Source organism: Cryptomeria japonica, chromosome 11 (genome assembly GCF_030272615.1).
Source record: "Cryptomeria japonica chromosome 11, Sugi_1.0, whole genome shotgun sequence".
NCBI lineage: Eukaryota > Viridiplantae > Streptophyta > Pinopsida > Cupressales > Cupressaceae > Cryptomeria > Cryptomeria japonica.
This window is the reverse complement of record NC_081415.1, coordinates 671,164,808-671,181,811: the sequence shown is the minus strand read 5'-3', so window position 1 is coordinate 671,181,811 and position 17,004 is coordinate 671,164,808. Positions and strand designations below refer to the sequence as shown.

Here is a 17,004-nt window from a genome sequence, read left to right as displayed (position 1 = left end):
TGAAGATCTATCTTGTATATAAGGCATTTGAATGTTTGATTTAGAGAAATCGGCATGAGAGAGAGCGTAGATGATATGGTGAAGTGCAAAGATCAAAGGAAGTGTGAGCAACAAAGAAGAGTTGTGTTCAAATGATATGCAATTTGTGTTGTGACTATGACAAAGAGTTGAGACAGAGTGTTGGCAGTTGAGATCAGAGTTGTGTGTGTTGATGTCAGTCACTTGATGCAGAGTTCAAAGACAACTTCATGACCAGGAGATCCTTCTTTTTAGATCATTTTTTGTATCTTGCCCTTAGTGCAGTTAGCTTCAGGTTTTGCAAGTCCTTTTTGTATCTTGTCCCATGAGCAGTTAGTCTTGGTGTACAAGTCCATATCAGTGAGCTCTATCTTTGTAATGATTTCATACATAGTGCATATATTCTTGTGGGATGACTCCCACTATGGTTTTTCTTTGTTTGGGGTTTCCATGTATAAATCTTGGTGTTCATGTGTTGGATATGTGTTGTTCATTAATTATTTATGTACTGCTCTAATTGTTTGTTTAGACTGATTCACGCCCCCTCTTAGTCTTGTCTTAGGTTCAATAGCCTTATGTTGCTAAGACTCATTCTTGCATTTCATGCCTTTAATGGTTTTTTATTCTCCCTAAGTTTCACTTAAGAGGGGGTGTTAGAGCATTCTATTCTTAGAGTCATGATTTTTTAACTTAAATTTACCTATGTTGATCTTTAGTTGAGAATTATTTAGCTCCTTTATGCTTTCTTTTACTTCTCCTAATTTTAGATTAGGGAATCTCTTGCTTTCTATAAAGAAAGTCATTATGCATTGTTTTAGTCATTCTATAAGCTTTTCTTTTGAGGAATATAGGATATATTTCTTGTTGCTCTTATTTGTGGAAGGTGTTCTTTGTTTTTTGTTTGATCTTGTAGGTGTTTGTGTTGCGAAAATTTAGCATTATCAACGTCTAAGTATTTGTGTTGATCATTTGGAGGATGATGTGGAGAAACTCTCTACATGTGTAAATGGTTTGTGTACCTCAATCCAAGATGAGATTTGTTTAGTGTAGATTCATTCCATAGGGGAAGCCTATCATCTCATCTCATAGACAATAAAGTGTGAACACAAACCAAGGCAACAAATATTTGTGTGAAAGGGGTATAGTGTTGTACCTAGAAAGTTCAACACCTAGGACCTAATCACACATGTTACTAAAAGTGGTTAAATGAAAACAAAAGGCAACAAATATTTGTGTGAAAGGGGTATAGTGTTGTACCTAGAAAGTTCAACACCTGGGACCTAATCACACATGTTACTTAAGTTTACTTAGGAAACACATAGGAAACTTACCACTTTTAGTAGATAGTTATCACATTATCAATTTTCCACCATAAGTGGGTGACAAGTTATCACTTTTTGTCAAACACGTGGATGGAGTTTTCAATGGTGCTCTTGATGGTGTATTTGGGTCCCTTTGCTCAACTGTCTTTTTCTCATTTTCTTCTTAGGTTTCATCTTCTTTGCAAACTTCTTAATTTTGAGGAACATCTTGTACTTCTTCATAGTGTCTTCCCTCATCTTCTTTCACATTTGCACTTTTAATGACCTTGTGCAACATCTTATTACAGCATTTGTATGATTTTCTTTTTTTTGTGGATTAGATTAAGAATATTCCTTTAACAACTCTGGAAATAAAATTTCCTAGATCTTCTTCATTCTCCTTATGTAACATGTGTTTACTTCACTATTGTGGGCCTTACTTTAAATAACTCATATAGTGTTTTACTATTGCTTAATTTGATTTTGTGCATGATTCAAAATATAGATTGTCTAATGAATCACATATCTCCAAAAGGTGGACCAGATAATTTTGACTCATTAAACATGACTCTAGCCATTTCTTGGATTGTTGTTTTATTTATTTTCACAAATCCATTTTGTTGTGGATTTCTTGTAGGTGAAAATTATCCTCTTATCCCACGCTTTTCACAGAAGTCTTCAAATTAATTTGAAGTGAATTCTCCTCCTCTATCTGATCTAAGACATTTGATCTTCAAACCTGACTCATTCTTTACCAAGGCTTTGAATTCCTTAAACTTGTTAAGAGGTCCATTTTTTTCTTTTAAAAATGTAACCTAAGTCATTCTAGAGTAGTTATCAATTAATAACATGAAATACATTTCTTCCTAGATGCTTCTTGTTCAAGTTGGACCATGGAGATCTTTATGTATAAGCTCCAATGGTTTTGATGTAAGGTGTTCCTTAGATTTAAAACTCACTCTCATCTAATTCCAAAATAGACATTTCTTATAGGTGATGTTTGTAGGTTTTGAAATCTTTGGCATGTCTCTCACGGTTTCCTTTTGGCTAATCTTGACAAGAATGTCAAAGTTTAGGTGCATCATTCTCCTAAGCCAAAACTAGATCTCGTCTTCTTGTCCCTAATAATATTTTTCACTTTTGATTTCATTGAGGATGTAGAGATTATTTGTTGTTCTATATGCATCGGCTATTGATTTCCCATCTTTCTTGATTTTGCATCCTCCAAGATGAAATGTTAGAGAGTTCCCTTGGTCACGCATTTAACTCACACTTAGGAGATTTTGCGTCAACCCTTTAACATGTAACACATTCTTAGTTTTTGTTTTTCCATTATCCAAACTAAGATCATTCATATAAGGCTACCATGAAATGCTTCATCCTTTACTAGATCATAGACAAATTCATAAAATTGGTCAATATTACCCTCATAATACTCAACATTACCCTACTCATTTATAAATTATTTGTCCATACTCATGGAAAGTGTCACTACATAATCCAAAGCATTATGAGGAAGGAAACTAGACACACCATAAATTATATCCTTTAAATTTCACGTGCTCTCACCTCAAAGGATCGGGTGTGTCCTCACCTTATTGCATGAAGCTCACATTCTTGGGAGTGACCGACATATCATCTTGTTGTGGCCTTTTGGACCAATCAATATTACATGACCTATTATGCAACCTTTTTCGCTTTATTGAAATGTGCAGATGCATCATAGGGCAATAGCCCCTTCTCATTTCATGCTACTTTAAAAGATGGGTCTTTCATGGCAGCATCAACTTATCCAATTCATCTTTAATTGAAAGAGGTTTGTTTGCAACAACCCTATTTGATTATGATAGCTTTATATCAACCCTTTTCAAATGTAGTACATGATGCCCTCATATTGCTTTCATATTGATGGCAATTGCATAAGCTTTTCAAAATGTTTTATGCCTTTTTGTTCCTCAAACAATATATTATTTTTAAATCAAAGGCGTCATACTATAAGACAAAGCAAATTGACTCATTTGGTTTCACATAGTGAGGTACCTTTCTCATGGTGAGGATGAGCTAGTTGTTGAATTCCACCACTATTTCATTTATTCTTTTCTTGACAATGGTGAGATTGTGGATGATGAATTTTGGGTTACTCTTCTCATCATACTAGATTTGGAATAGACTCACAAAATCCTCCCAATAAGTTATTTTTTGGGGGATGTTTGAACCATTCTTTAGCACTTCTTCAATAGAAATTGCAAATAATTCCATTATTACATCCTTATCCTCTATTTCATACTCATTGATGATGTTGATGAAGTACCTCAAATGCTCTTCACCTATCATCACACTGTTTCCCTAGAATTGAGGAATATTCACTTTAGTTTCATTCAAAATTGATTAGCGTAATCTGGGATGCTAAAGAAATCGAGTTGCCTATATCTTTCAACTAGCAAAGGCCATATAGATGGTGCAAATCTTTGAGCTTTCCTATGAGCATGATGGGAATTATTTGTACATCTCGTCGCTGATTTTGAAAGCTTCAATTGCAAGGCATGGAAGATTTTGTGGATTTATATTTTGTTGTTGTGCAGCAAAAGCATTGGTCTGAGTTGTTTTGATCAGGTTGAGCCTATAAATCATATCTTATTCCTAGATCCTAGTCAATGAACTCTCTCTCTCTCTCTCTCTCTCTCTCTCTCTCTCTCTCTCTCTCTCTCTTCAACATCATTTTGTATTTGTTGATCAACATCGTGGAAACTCTATTCAAATTGAGACCTATGAGAACCTATAGGTGAAAAATTTTGCTAGTAAATCTAGTGTGCATCCATGTCTTGATCAAGGGAGTCATATGTTCTACATCTACATTTCTAGGCTAACCCCTACCTGCTCTACCAATCATCACCCTTAATACTCATCCACATTGATTCTTCTTCTTTTGAGCAACTAATCAATTGAATCATCGAATTATATTTATATTTTTCTCTTAAATCATCAAAGGCATTGCTTCTAACCAAGGTGCCTACTTGTTGGTCATTATGTCCTAAATAACCACACACATCCTTTATTTTCCACTTACCATGTTGGTTTCTTGCACTACCTAAATTAACTCCTTTTGCACATTGTCTTCTTCTATCCATGACTAGGTTAAATCGATGATAAAAAATCCTAGTCATGTAAAGTCACTTCCCAAAATGGAAAGATTACCTTTTTCTTAGCAATATTACACTACTTCAAACCAAACCAATATCTTCAAACACACAAATTCATATGATCTTGCAATGAATTTTAGGTCCAACAACAATGACATTTTGTTAGCTCCGAAAATCAGTGATCCACTTCTTATAATGAAATCTTACTCACAAAGTCAAGGTTGTCATCATGCAAGTGAAATCATCTCATCAAGAGAACATGAAGGATTAAAGGTAAACTCTACAAGAGTGGATTTTTTCTCCTATGCTTTAAGATCAGCTTAGAGTCCAAAGGATATTCCTAGAGGTTTGAATAAATAAAATGGACAATTGAGAACAATGATATCTAAACCCAAACTATTGATTCAACCCCAAATGTTGTCTCTAAGTTGAGAGCAATTGGCTATCTTAATAACTCGATATAGCTAATTATGATACCATTGGAGTACAAGATGAGGGCAAGATAAATGACTCACAAGATATAAGATGCAAATTTTATGACTATTATTCCCTATTAGTTGTGGTCATGAATTGCAATGACACTAGAACTAGGCTAAAAAGACAAGTTTAATGATTTTTTCTCTTAGTCGTGTGATTGAGTTAGACACATTACACAAGATGTACATGGGGAAAAACCCTTTCAGCGAAAAAACCCCATAAAGCATCATTTATTAAAACACTTACAAATGTAGTCTATCATAAAATAGATTAGAACCTGGGGACACTCCTCTAATACTTCCACATGGCCAATAATACCTCTTGCGCATAGTGATACAACTCACTATAAAGCTCCAAATTTATACACCTTTCAAATGAGAAAGAACCTCCTTAAATATTAGTAGGTATAGCAAATAACCTCCTTTCAAATATCACTTCACATAAATGAGAACTGAAAGACGGCTGACAATAGCAAATAATTCACAAATAATTAATAATTTAATAATTATTATATTATAATTATTTCAAATGAGATATGCGTATAAAGCATATAATATATAAGATTTTATAACCTAATATTAGAATATTATATATAAATGTTATAAGTATGTGACTCCTAATAAGGATGTGACCATGCCTTCACTGTCCTTTAGAAAGGATCTTCCTCCCAGGAGTCTCACATATCTTATAACATCAGTAGTGTGTTATCCATGATACTGCATGTGAATTCTCTAACACCAATTACATAGGCAGCAGCTGCCAAATTCGAAACAGCAATGTAATAATTACTAAGATACTGATTGGAATAATCTATTCTAAGAAGCTTCACTTGTGCATAATCGAGAAAGAAATGTCAGTGTATGTCGATGATAGTACAAAGTTCTTAAGAACATGTATTTCTTACGATAATTTTAGTACACAAACCTTGCTAGTTGCATAAGACAGCAATATATCCATTATATGCTGAACATGTGCATTTAACATTTAATAAATGTCAGACCAAATGCACGAGTCAACGGTGCAACCCTCACAAAGTTAAAGTAATCGTAGTAGTATACAGCTAAATTTACAAAATTATACATATAAACAGAATTAATCGAGGCATCCCATCATCACACATGAAGGTCACTAGCTGAATTGACCAAAAACCTCATACTTCAATAAGAACGGTAAACTTAGACTATACTCACAAGCGCTAGCAACATGGCAGTATGTACTCTCAAGTGCGAACTGATAAATTTCAGTATCTGACAACGTTATACAAGGAAAAAGTAAAACAAGAAATTCATAAAGAAGCATAGAATCCCGATACAAATGAGCTTGGAAACAATAAAATATTTACACCACAAAACATGGACTTAGACTGAAATAGACCAAATGGAATTTTCAGTGAAAGTGAATCAATTCACATTGAAATGGACCAATCGGGATTTTCAGTGAAAGTGAATCACTTCACATAAATGAGAACTGAAAGACGGCTGACAATAGCAAATAAGGCTTCTGTCCACTCAGCATATAGACAGGGAGCTCGATCAACAAGTAAGGGAGCTTAAGGAGCATCCCTCATTACAATACATGTACTTAAAAACGGGTCTGCTGAAATATTTACCACCATCTTTGCATCATGTAGTACAGCAAAGAAAAGATCCAAAAATATGACACATTGAAACTGCAACAGCCTTTATCTTCTTAAACAAGTCCAAGCTGTCTCATGAAGAGTAAATGTTATCAAGTGAAAGAAGTGGATGTATATAACTCTTCCCATATGTCCAAACTTGGAAGCATAGTCAAGGAATAATTCATGCAAACCCTGGTTCATCGGACAGCTGAACCACCTACTGAGGTAGATATTCCAGCAGCTTGCAATTCCTTTAGAGTGGCTGCTAACCAATCCAATCCTTCGTACAAACCTTCTCCCTTTGTAGCACAAGTACCTTGAATGTGCCACCTTCTGTTACGCAAATCGAAAAGACCAAGCCCGTCACAGACCTCCGCAGGAGACAGGGCTCCCTTCTACTTAATCACAATTAGGATATTAGCCATTGATCATGATGATCTTCAGAATGGAATTATGACTAAGTTTACAATAGAGAAGTATATTCCAAAGTAACTAAATCACAGTACTAACCATATCCTGTTTGTTTGCAAAGACCAAGATAACACTATTCCTCATTAAAGGGTCGTTCACAATGGCCTGAGAGAGAAAATCTAAGTCAGAGTAGCAATACAAACAAAGAAGTCAATGAAAAATCCTGAGCAGTTTCATTAACTAGGATAATTGATTATTATTTCTCCAAATGAACAAAGTGATAAAAACCTGAAATTCTGCTTTTGCCTTTCCAATTCTCTCCCTGTCCGCAGAATCAACAACATATATCTGCAAAATGCAAACTATCAGTATCAAAATTCTGTCGTACACAACAGACAGTACAGCCTTCATATACACACACCTTACTTGACTGCAAATTGTTCCTCTTGGTCAGAATGGATGTTAGGATTATTACATCATATGTAGGTTATAATTACTGGTTATCCGTTTTACTGGTAGGTAGTTTAGTAATTTTGAGTAGTTAGTGGAACTACCACCAAATTTGCTTTGTATAAATAGAACTTTGGTGAAACAATGCATTACTGCAGCGTTTGAACCTAACAGTTGTACCAGTCATGCTCATGGCTTTTGAGTTATAGTTTGCAAGAACTTTGTCCTTTCTCTGCTACCTTCCTTCGATGGTGGCTTATTGCAAATAAACAAAGGTGGTATATTTTGTTTTGGAGGTGCAGAACTTAGCAAGGGCAATTGTGTTTTTTTCTTCTCGTCTGTCACTTCTGAACAGATTTTTGTTTTTCTCTTTATAAACTTTCAAAGCATTTGTGATCAGATTCATTTTTCTACACAATAAACTTGAGAGCACTTGTGATTGAATTTTATTGGATCATTTAACTGTAATCAGAGAACATGATTTCCATAGTGGCCAGAAGTTCTAACAAATCTATTCATTATTAGGTCATGTGAGCAGCACTTACAGGAAGGGGCATGAATGAGCTTGGTGCTTCATCATTTCTACACACCACATCTGCAATTCAAGGCCAAGACCAATATCTATTCTACAAGTACAAAGACTGAAATCTCTTCAACATAGAGGACCTTCATTTTGCTGGTTGTGTAAAACATTAATAATGGAAGGTGGTTTCCCAAATCTGCAAAACATTCATCAATTGAATTTAAAAAAAGCACTTATTGTGCAATCCTGGCTGCTCACTCCTTGCACCAGCAAATACAGATGCTTTCGAAACAGAGTGTAACAGACTGCGCAAAGAATAGCAATATTCAGGCACTGCAGACGAATTTACAATTAGGCCACCCAAACAATTAGTTGAACTCCCAAGCTTTGTTAGTGGAGGAATATTTTTTGTTTCCAAAAGTCTGGGAAACCCACTTAATGTTACTGAGTTCTGCTGCAGAAAATAGTGAAATAATTTTTTTAATCTTGGTCTCTGAAAATTAAGTACAAAATGCTGCATTTATTTTTAATTCAAAATGGAGCATAGACATTGGTTGATTGGTTCATAAATCATTGGAATTTGATTCAGATGAGTCATAAGTTCAAAATATTTATATTTTAGACCACCACATTTATCAACAAACATTCAACTTGCATTTTTCAGAAGGAAATTTCTTTATAAAAACAGATACAAAAGTTAGGTTGCCTGTGTGCATTATCCGTTGGAGACATAAGACTCGTGCCCTATGTTCCCTGGGAACGTGTCCCCTGCAAAATTGGACCCAGTCCCTTATAGAGGATGTTTTGGGGATACAGAGACAGGCAGGAAACATCAACCGCCGCCCCCACTCCCCACTCCCCACAACCCCCGTACACAAATTTTCAAAAAAATAGGAAATGTTTGCAGTACTGCAAAATTTGGACTGGGGATGGCAGGGTACATTAGCTAGCCATCTCCTATGACCCAGCACAAGACAAACTTTTTTAGAAAAACACAATTTAGAAAAACCAGAAGGGAACGTGGGAAACCAGAAGGACCCCCACATCCCTTTACATAAAACTGAAACCTAAAATTGTTTTTCGTTTGTGTGGTTTGATTCTAAACTCCTGCCCATATGCACTGGAACGTCTTATGCCATGATTCCTACCAGTAGGATTGGCTTCTTTTGTGGACAGGCACATTTCATTGCTGCTCTGTATAACTGAAGTTTCCTGTATCTAGATGGAATGCTCCAGAGATAGAACTTGTAATGAAATAAATAGGCAGTGGCAATGTGTATAGATATGTATCACTGACCTGCACCACGTTTTATTGTCAATGAGGAAGAAACCCACAATTCTTAGCTGTCCGAAATGAGGACCTGACTATAGGATTTTATTTTAAAATTACAACACCAAGGGCTTCTAATGGAAATTATAAGAAAATTCATTACTCTAGCCTGCATGTATCTTGCTAATAAACAACATAGAAATACAACATGAAATGAAGGACCTGTATCATTGATTTTTTTTACATATACAAACAGAAGTACTTGGGTCAATGATGTCCAAGAGACACTGTAATACAGCCTCTCTGTTGCATCGCTGGGCATAATATGCAGAGGTTGTACTAGGTGAAACAGGAAAATCTTCCTTCATTGCATGGTAGTTACACTGCATACACTCAACCACTCATAATATTAGCAAAGACGGGGTAAACAACACCCACAACTTAATATAGATTGTCCATAAGAATTAGTAAGAAACTGCATACAATGTTTATGACCTCTCACATTATTATGTGTAATTGAATTTTGTTTAATTGTATCTGCAGTGTTTGTATATTGTGTTGATGTGTATACTTGAGTAAAGGGATTGGTTTACTTATGTGGCGAATAATCATTTCTTAGACTGTCTGACAAAGAGATAATAGGTGTGAATTACACAAGATTGGAATCCATTAGACTATTATTACTGTTTGCCTAAGAGACATCATATGTACAGTGATTTATTGTTCTGAGCTATAAAAGGAGATTATGGTTCGAAATATTACTTCCATTAACATCTTTTCTACCTTCAAACATTTTGAGTAATAGTCTGAATTTTATATCAGGACTGAGAAATTTATTAAATGGCATGAGAAATTCATTTGATGAGTGAAATTGGTAGAAGTGAAGCCTACACTTGTCTTTATATTATTTAGGTTGTGCTGCTTATATAAACTTCTAATGGGGTGAGGTTAAAGGTCAATTCAATATTTGATCATTTGACAATTCCGAGGACCATAACAAACAGTTCCAACTCTCATGTGAAATCTCAAATCAACTCTAATGTTATGTATTAAGGTTCTGGTTCTACAATGTATATGATGAATGCCTTTTCAATTTGATAATATGAATATTTGAACTTTGCTATTTTTATTTTTTATTTTTTCTATGTTTTTAAAACTTGTCCCCTGCTGTCCCTCAAAAATGGCCTCCAAAAAAATCCATCGTAGAAATGTGTATGGAATAGGTAGATATGCAGTTTTGCATGGTACGTATACCACCAATTTTGCTTTGTATAAATAAACCTTTGGCGAAGCAATACATTATCACAGCATTGAACCTAACAATGGAAAGACACTGTCACAGCCACCATGTTAGGTCACCTCCACACTGGACATTGTAAGGAAAGCAGTGCATGGAAAACGCTCTCCTAACGTCAATTCTAAGGGGATTTACAAGCAAGGAAGTATTTTAATTCTTTTTGCAATACATTAAGATAAACATAGACAGAAGATTAAGATTAACCAGACATAATAACATCAGAGAAAGACATCAAATATACGTGGGAAAACCCTTACGGGTAAAAAACCCACCACCAAAAAGAGATCCCTTTATTCAGTAAACAACACAGTTACAATAAAGTACTCAAATCCTCTTTTATGGACTTTGTTCTCAGAACTCTGCTATCACACAACCACAGATCAACCTCTGTCACTCCTCACACATCGAGCAAGACAAAGCATCTCAGGATTTCTGTCATTCTTTAATGACAGTCCATGCCTTCTGCTCTGTGCAACTTTGAGCTTCTCACTCGTCACACTGTGCCATTAGCTCTGTGCCACCTCTCTGTGCCACCGCTCTGTGACACCTCTCTGTGACACCGCTCTGTAACACCACACTGTGTAACAGCGCCCTGTGACTTCGCCCTGTGACTCCGCCCTCGATTACATCTCAGGTAACACATGTAACTGCCAAGATTACAATGTATCGATTTGGCATAACCGTTATGGAATCCAACGGTCTTCCATCCGTCCAGCTATGTTTCGGTTTCCTCTGGCCACTTTGACAATTAGTCGCTCCAACCACCAGAAAGTCTAACCGTCGGTCTGCATTCGTGAGAAACACAATATCCCACATGCATCAAGAAGTCTGGTCGGTTCGTATTCATATACACCGACAGTCTCATCCTTAGTGTCCGAGTGTTCACCTTTTGGATCTCGGTTCAACCTCGCTCCCGTAGTCAGTCTCCGCTCCATCGGCCATCGATATAGCTTTCAACCGGTAGAGTCGATCGCCCGATAATACCCGATCGCCAAAGGCGACTCCATCGGGTCATCGGCACAACTTTCCTGCTGTCTCCCCAATCACTCTGAGGATGCCAACACCAAACCATCGAGTCTTCAGCCAAACAATGAACAAGTAATCCCGATCATCGAAAGCGACTCCATCAGGTCATCAGGATAACCTCCAACAGGTAGACCCGATCTCCCAATAACCAAAGCGGACCGCACACGAGTCACCTCATCGGCATATCGCTCCACAAGTCATTCCGATCTCCGATGACTCTATCGGGCCATCGGTGAGACTGCTTCCAAGTTATCTCGATCTCTGAACACCGAAGGCGACCTCATCGACCCATCGGAAATATCACTTAGCAGTTACTCTGATCCTCGATCAATACTAGACGACTTCATCGGACTTCGGCACAGCTTCAAACCGGAACCTCCAATAGCCGATGACAAGCCCGACCGCCTAAGGTGACTCCATCGGGTATCAGCACAACTTCAAACCGGAACCTCCAATAGCCGATGACAAGCCCGACCGCCTAAGGCGACTCCATCGGGTATCGGCACAACTTCAAACTGGAACCTCCGATAGCCGATGACAAGCCCGACCGCCTAAGGTGACTCCATCGGGTCATCGGAACACAAAGAATAATACTATGCCGATAAGTGAAACACTCTGAGACCAAGTAAAGCGATCTCATCGGGACATCGGCATGACATTCAAAATGTCAACCCGATGCGACCCAAACGCCAAAAGGCGACTTCATCGGATCATCGACACATCGCTGCACAAGTCATTCCGATAGCCGAAGTTACCCCGGACTTCGTCAAGTCATCGGGATGACTTCAAACCTGCTATTCCGATATGTGAAGCATTCCAGCCAGAAGATAGCTAACCCATCGAGACATCGGTGTAACAAATAACAACCTCTCCCGATAGCCGATACCGAATCTAAGAAGTCAAGTTCATCGGCCAGAGTTGTCCCGATCGGCCTCAGTCACACCAATCAGAAAGTGTTCAACAACCAAGAAGGTAACACTCTGCTGCTCCATCGGTGTAGGCTACTCCAATCAACCCGAACATGGTCAGGAGAATTCGAGGCACATTCCCAACAAACATTGCATGGGAAGATTTAATAAATATAATAAAAAGAGGGGGAATTAAGAGGGCATGGGAGCTACAAAACCCAACCTAGGACACCTGAATAAATTTATGAGGCAAAGCTCCTTCTTCTATGATAGGAGACCATGTATTAAACTAGGGGTATGGTGCCAGGAAGGGGAGACTATCATCTTGTTAATGAGGAATGGTGTTGTCCCCAATTTCAGTCCAGTGTTTCATACTGAGAGAAAGAACAGAACCGTGCACAGGATGGACATCCATGAAAGCATAAAGTATAGAAGAAATTCATCAATTGAACTTGGTTGAGTGAACTTGTAACCCAAGTGGTGGCACATAATGTGGTAGAGCAAGTTAATAAGAAAAAGGAGGAGATGCATGATGTATGATGTGGTGCACTCTATTAGAGAATAGAAGAGACTGCATGAGGCTGGTTTCACAGAGCAACAAAAACCTCTTACTCCTTAGACTGGAATATCAAGTTGCTAGCCCCTCTCTCTGCAATCCTCCCACCCTGCTCATCCTAAATCAGACCTGAAGTGCATGATTACAATGAGAGGTTTGGAGAAGACAGAACTGAGGGCTATTTATAGAGCTGCAGACTATGTTTGAGGGGAGCTTCAAAAGGCTGACCTAATAATGAGAACATGGTATTTGGCGGAAGGTATTCTATTTATTTGATATACTACCAGAAATTATTCCAAGGGAGGGGTCTGTCTACAGACTGAACCAAATCCATAACATGCAGCAGCAGCACATAGAAGATTGTATCAATAAAACCTCTGTTGGAAAATGCAAAAAGAAGAGATAGGGTTATATCAACTCGCCATTACTAGAAAAAGGCTGATGTGTTTACAAAAATTTGCATCATTAAGACCTCTATTGGAAAATGGAAAAAGAAGTGCTAGGATTATATGAAGTAGCCATTACTACAAAATAGCTGTTATGATTACAAAAGAAAGGAGACTGCAAGTTGTAAACAGCGGATTTCATTAATAAGACAACCAGGAAGTGAGAAAACAAAGCTGTAATTGTTTTTCCCCGAGCAGTGGTATAGCTAAGGAGTGTGTGGAAAGTTCTCATTTAGATTCTCTAGCAGCTAGGGATTGAGAGTAACTCATCCTAATGCAAAGCCTGTTGTTAGTTAGGAATTTGCATAGAAGGATGGCTGGAGTTTTCAATATGGTAGTCATATTTCTTTGGAGGGGGATGCAGATCAGTTTGATCCTAAATTCTGACTTTCGATTGGGCATACTCTTGGTAGCATTTTTTATTTCTCTTTTGAAACAACACAAAAGGAATTAATGTGTTTAGTAAAACCTTTCTTCAAATTCAGAGGAGAGCTCCCTAAGACTTAAACTAAACCTAAACACTAAGCTAAATTGACCCTAGACACAAACTATGGACAAGATATACAAATATCAACACTATACAATATCTTCGTGGATATGAAATGACTACTTGCCTATAAAATACACATTGTTTTTGTCTCAGATTCAAGCACCAAACTATTAACAGTCATGCCTTGCAGACAAGATTTTCTGATATCATTAATGAAGTCAAACTATCTAAACACGCAAACAATAATAGCTCCTCCTAACTAAAGCAAAGACTAACTATTCAATGCAAACAAGATTCTAGAAGGAAAGACAACACGTAGATCATATTGACTCCAAGAATTACAGAATTAAGTTATATACAAAGCCACAACCTAGTTGAGTGAACATCATTGATACAAAGCTTGACAACATTATTCAATTTCAATTTAATTAAAGGAATTACAAAGACAACTCGCTGAAAAGCGATTTCTGCGGCATAGGCATATAGCATCAACCACCATTTTTCTAGTCTTATGCTTAAAGCATTTATTTATAAGCTATAAAGAATATAGATTATTAAAGATTTAAAATAATAATTAATTATCCCTAAAAAAGCTGCAAAAAAAAAAGAATAGAAAGGAACTTTAAAACAAAACTGATCTAAAGAACTAATAAAATAAAACAACCAAAAAATAAACTCTCAGCTCTATCCAAAAAATAGAATGCTAGAACTAACTGCTGCTAGATATAGCTGTTACTAAAAATAGAAATATAACACATAAACAACCTTTATGATTCTATAAGTTCTTTTCACTCTAAAACTGGCAAATTCTCTGAAAGACTGAAACCCCAAAGCATTTGATTGACAGTACCCTTGACCATGAATTCGCCCTACTGTTAAATTTGTCATTATGCTATCATGTGATTTCCACTCACTGACCTGCTTCAGATTGCTAGAAGCACAGCATCTTCATATTGTTTGATTTGAGTGCATGATGAGCAAAAATTTAAACACTTAAACTAACGTTTCTTATGCCTATCACATGAGTTGGGTTAGTTTGCCACTCATCCACCTACCAATTACATGCTTTAATTCGCTCTTTCAGTCACACAACCATAAAGTCCTTAAATGTATCAACTATTTGTCATGCAATTATGCGTGTTGTGTGACTATGTATGGTTGCCTTCCGCCATATGATTTAGGGCTTCATGCCACTTAAACATGTCTATTCACAAGTTTATTTCCTTTGTGTTGGGCATAAATACCTATTATGTGAATTCCCATTCTTGGCCAAGCTAATAGCTTCTGACTGTGTGATTCATGTCCTTCTGTCGGACAGCAAAGTGTGATTTAGGATGGTTATCCATTCACCAACTGCCTAAATGCACAATTTGCTTTGTGCTACCATTATGAATGCCTCAATTGCTCATTATACTTGCTCCAACCGCCATTAAACAACCTCTAACCTTCCCCAAGTGCCTCTTCAAGTTGGTATTGAAGACATCTGATATGACTAAAACAACCTACTCGTTAGAAGATCATTGTTGCTTCTTTTGTTCTAAAGACTAATGCGAATGAATGACAAAAACAGCCCTATATATATATATTATATGGTGCCATTTGTTCATGATCAAGTCCAATTGGCCCTATTTCAATGCATGGAAAGCTAGGTCGGCCCTAATTGGAAAAATATATGGTTTTTCTTTAAAAGTTTTGCAAGGTTGCAACAATGGGCTCTATCCGGGGACCATTGGACATACTTGGGCCATGTGAGGACCCCAAAATCTTTGATTTAACATACATCAACGTCTATCCATTGGCCAAAAGAGTCAATTCAATTTATAACACCTAAGCTAAAGGGAAATACATTACTAAAAGACAACAAAATTAAGCACATCACAAAAAAGGGAAACACATTACCATAAGACAAACATGGCAAGTGACAACTGAAGAGCACATAGAAAATACTGAGAGGGGGGAGCGAATCAGTATTTTGAAAACTTTTTAAGAACAAGAAAGTTCATGAAATAGAAAGAGAAAACATCAAGACACAAACGCCAAATTTCTTGTGGAAAACCCTTTCGGATAAAAACCCACGGCACTCAAAAATTTTATTCTCTGAACTTGGGCACCAACCCAAAATACAAAAGTGAGTGCCAACTCACTGAGAGCACCAACTCTCTTGAATCACGAACAGCACGGGTAATGTTATGTGACTTTTTCTCAAAGAGAAGATAAGGTTATGAAATAAACCTTTTATATTTAAAAAGGGGATAAAAATAAAGGTAAGGTCACTTTTCTCCAAAACTCAATTAAGTAATTGCAGCAGAATTAATAGATTAAATGTTGATGTTAAGTTCATTTATTAAAGATAATTATTATTCAATTAAATGTAAATATAACATGTAATAATTTGATAATAATTACAAAGTAAATTAATAACACAGTAAAAGGAATAACATAGCCACTTAATTCAACCATATTATCAGCAAATCATACATAAAGCATTCTCAATATCTCATAGCATCAAGGTTTTCCAATACTTATCTTAATCTTGAGCACTTGGAACAGTCATTCTCTGTAATAGGCTGCTGTGTTCTCTCTTTTTTTTTTTTTTCAAACAGTCAGCTGTGGAGATTTTGTCAAACAGTTGGTTGACGATCCTTTAAGGACTGATGTTTGTTTAATGATACTTGGTGGGTTTTTTTGGGTTTTATATTGTTTGCCATTTCACTTTTTCAACAAATACTAAGACTGAAAAATACTCAGGAAATACTCAATGCATGACCAGTTTTAAGAAATATAAACTTAGTTGATTATTCAATACCAACATGAACCACTAGCAGTGACAATAACTCCAAATCAACCAATCCTAAAGCAGCGGTACAGTTTACATGGCAACTTCCTTCAAAGTAAATACATCAGAATTAGTGCGAGATTCTACTGACCCCTGTGTTGACGTCTTAGTAGCTGTTGCAGTCGCGCCAATTACCACCCTCATGCCCAGCTGAGTTCTTTGATCTTTCACTCAACGTGCTAGATCTGTTAAAGTTCATCCACGGCACAGAGGAGTCCTTTCTTCAATCAGTTCGGT

General features: G+C 36.8%; 1 protein-coding gene across 1 annotated transcript in view; it reads right to left on the bottom strand.

The window, feature by feature from the left end:
* Nucleotides 1-6,236: 6,236 nt before the first annotated feature.
* Nucleotides 6,237-17,004, bottom strand: part of LOC131070702 (uncharacterized) — a 58,510-nt gene continuing 47,742 nt past the window's right edge. The window contains exons 4-6 of the mRNA XM_058006307.2: nucleotides 7,254-7,313; nucleotides 7,065-7,130; nucleotides 6,237-6,949 (exon numbers count right to left, since the gene is read on the bottom strand). Coding sequence (XP_057862290.1) covers nucleotides 6,752-6,949; nucleotides 7,065-7,130; nucleotides 7,254-7,313 — 324 coding nt within the window. The 3' untranslated portion in view covers nucleotides 6,237-6,751. The remainder of the gene's footprint in view (nucleotides 6,950-7,064; nucleotides 7,131-7,253; nucleotides 7,314-17,004) is intronic.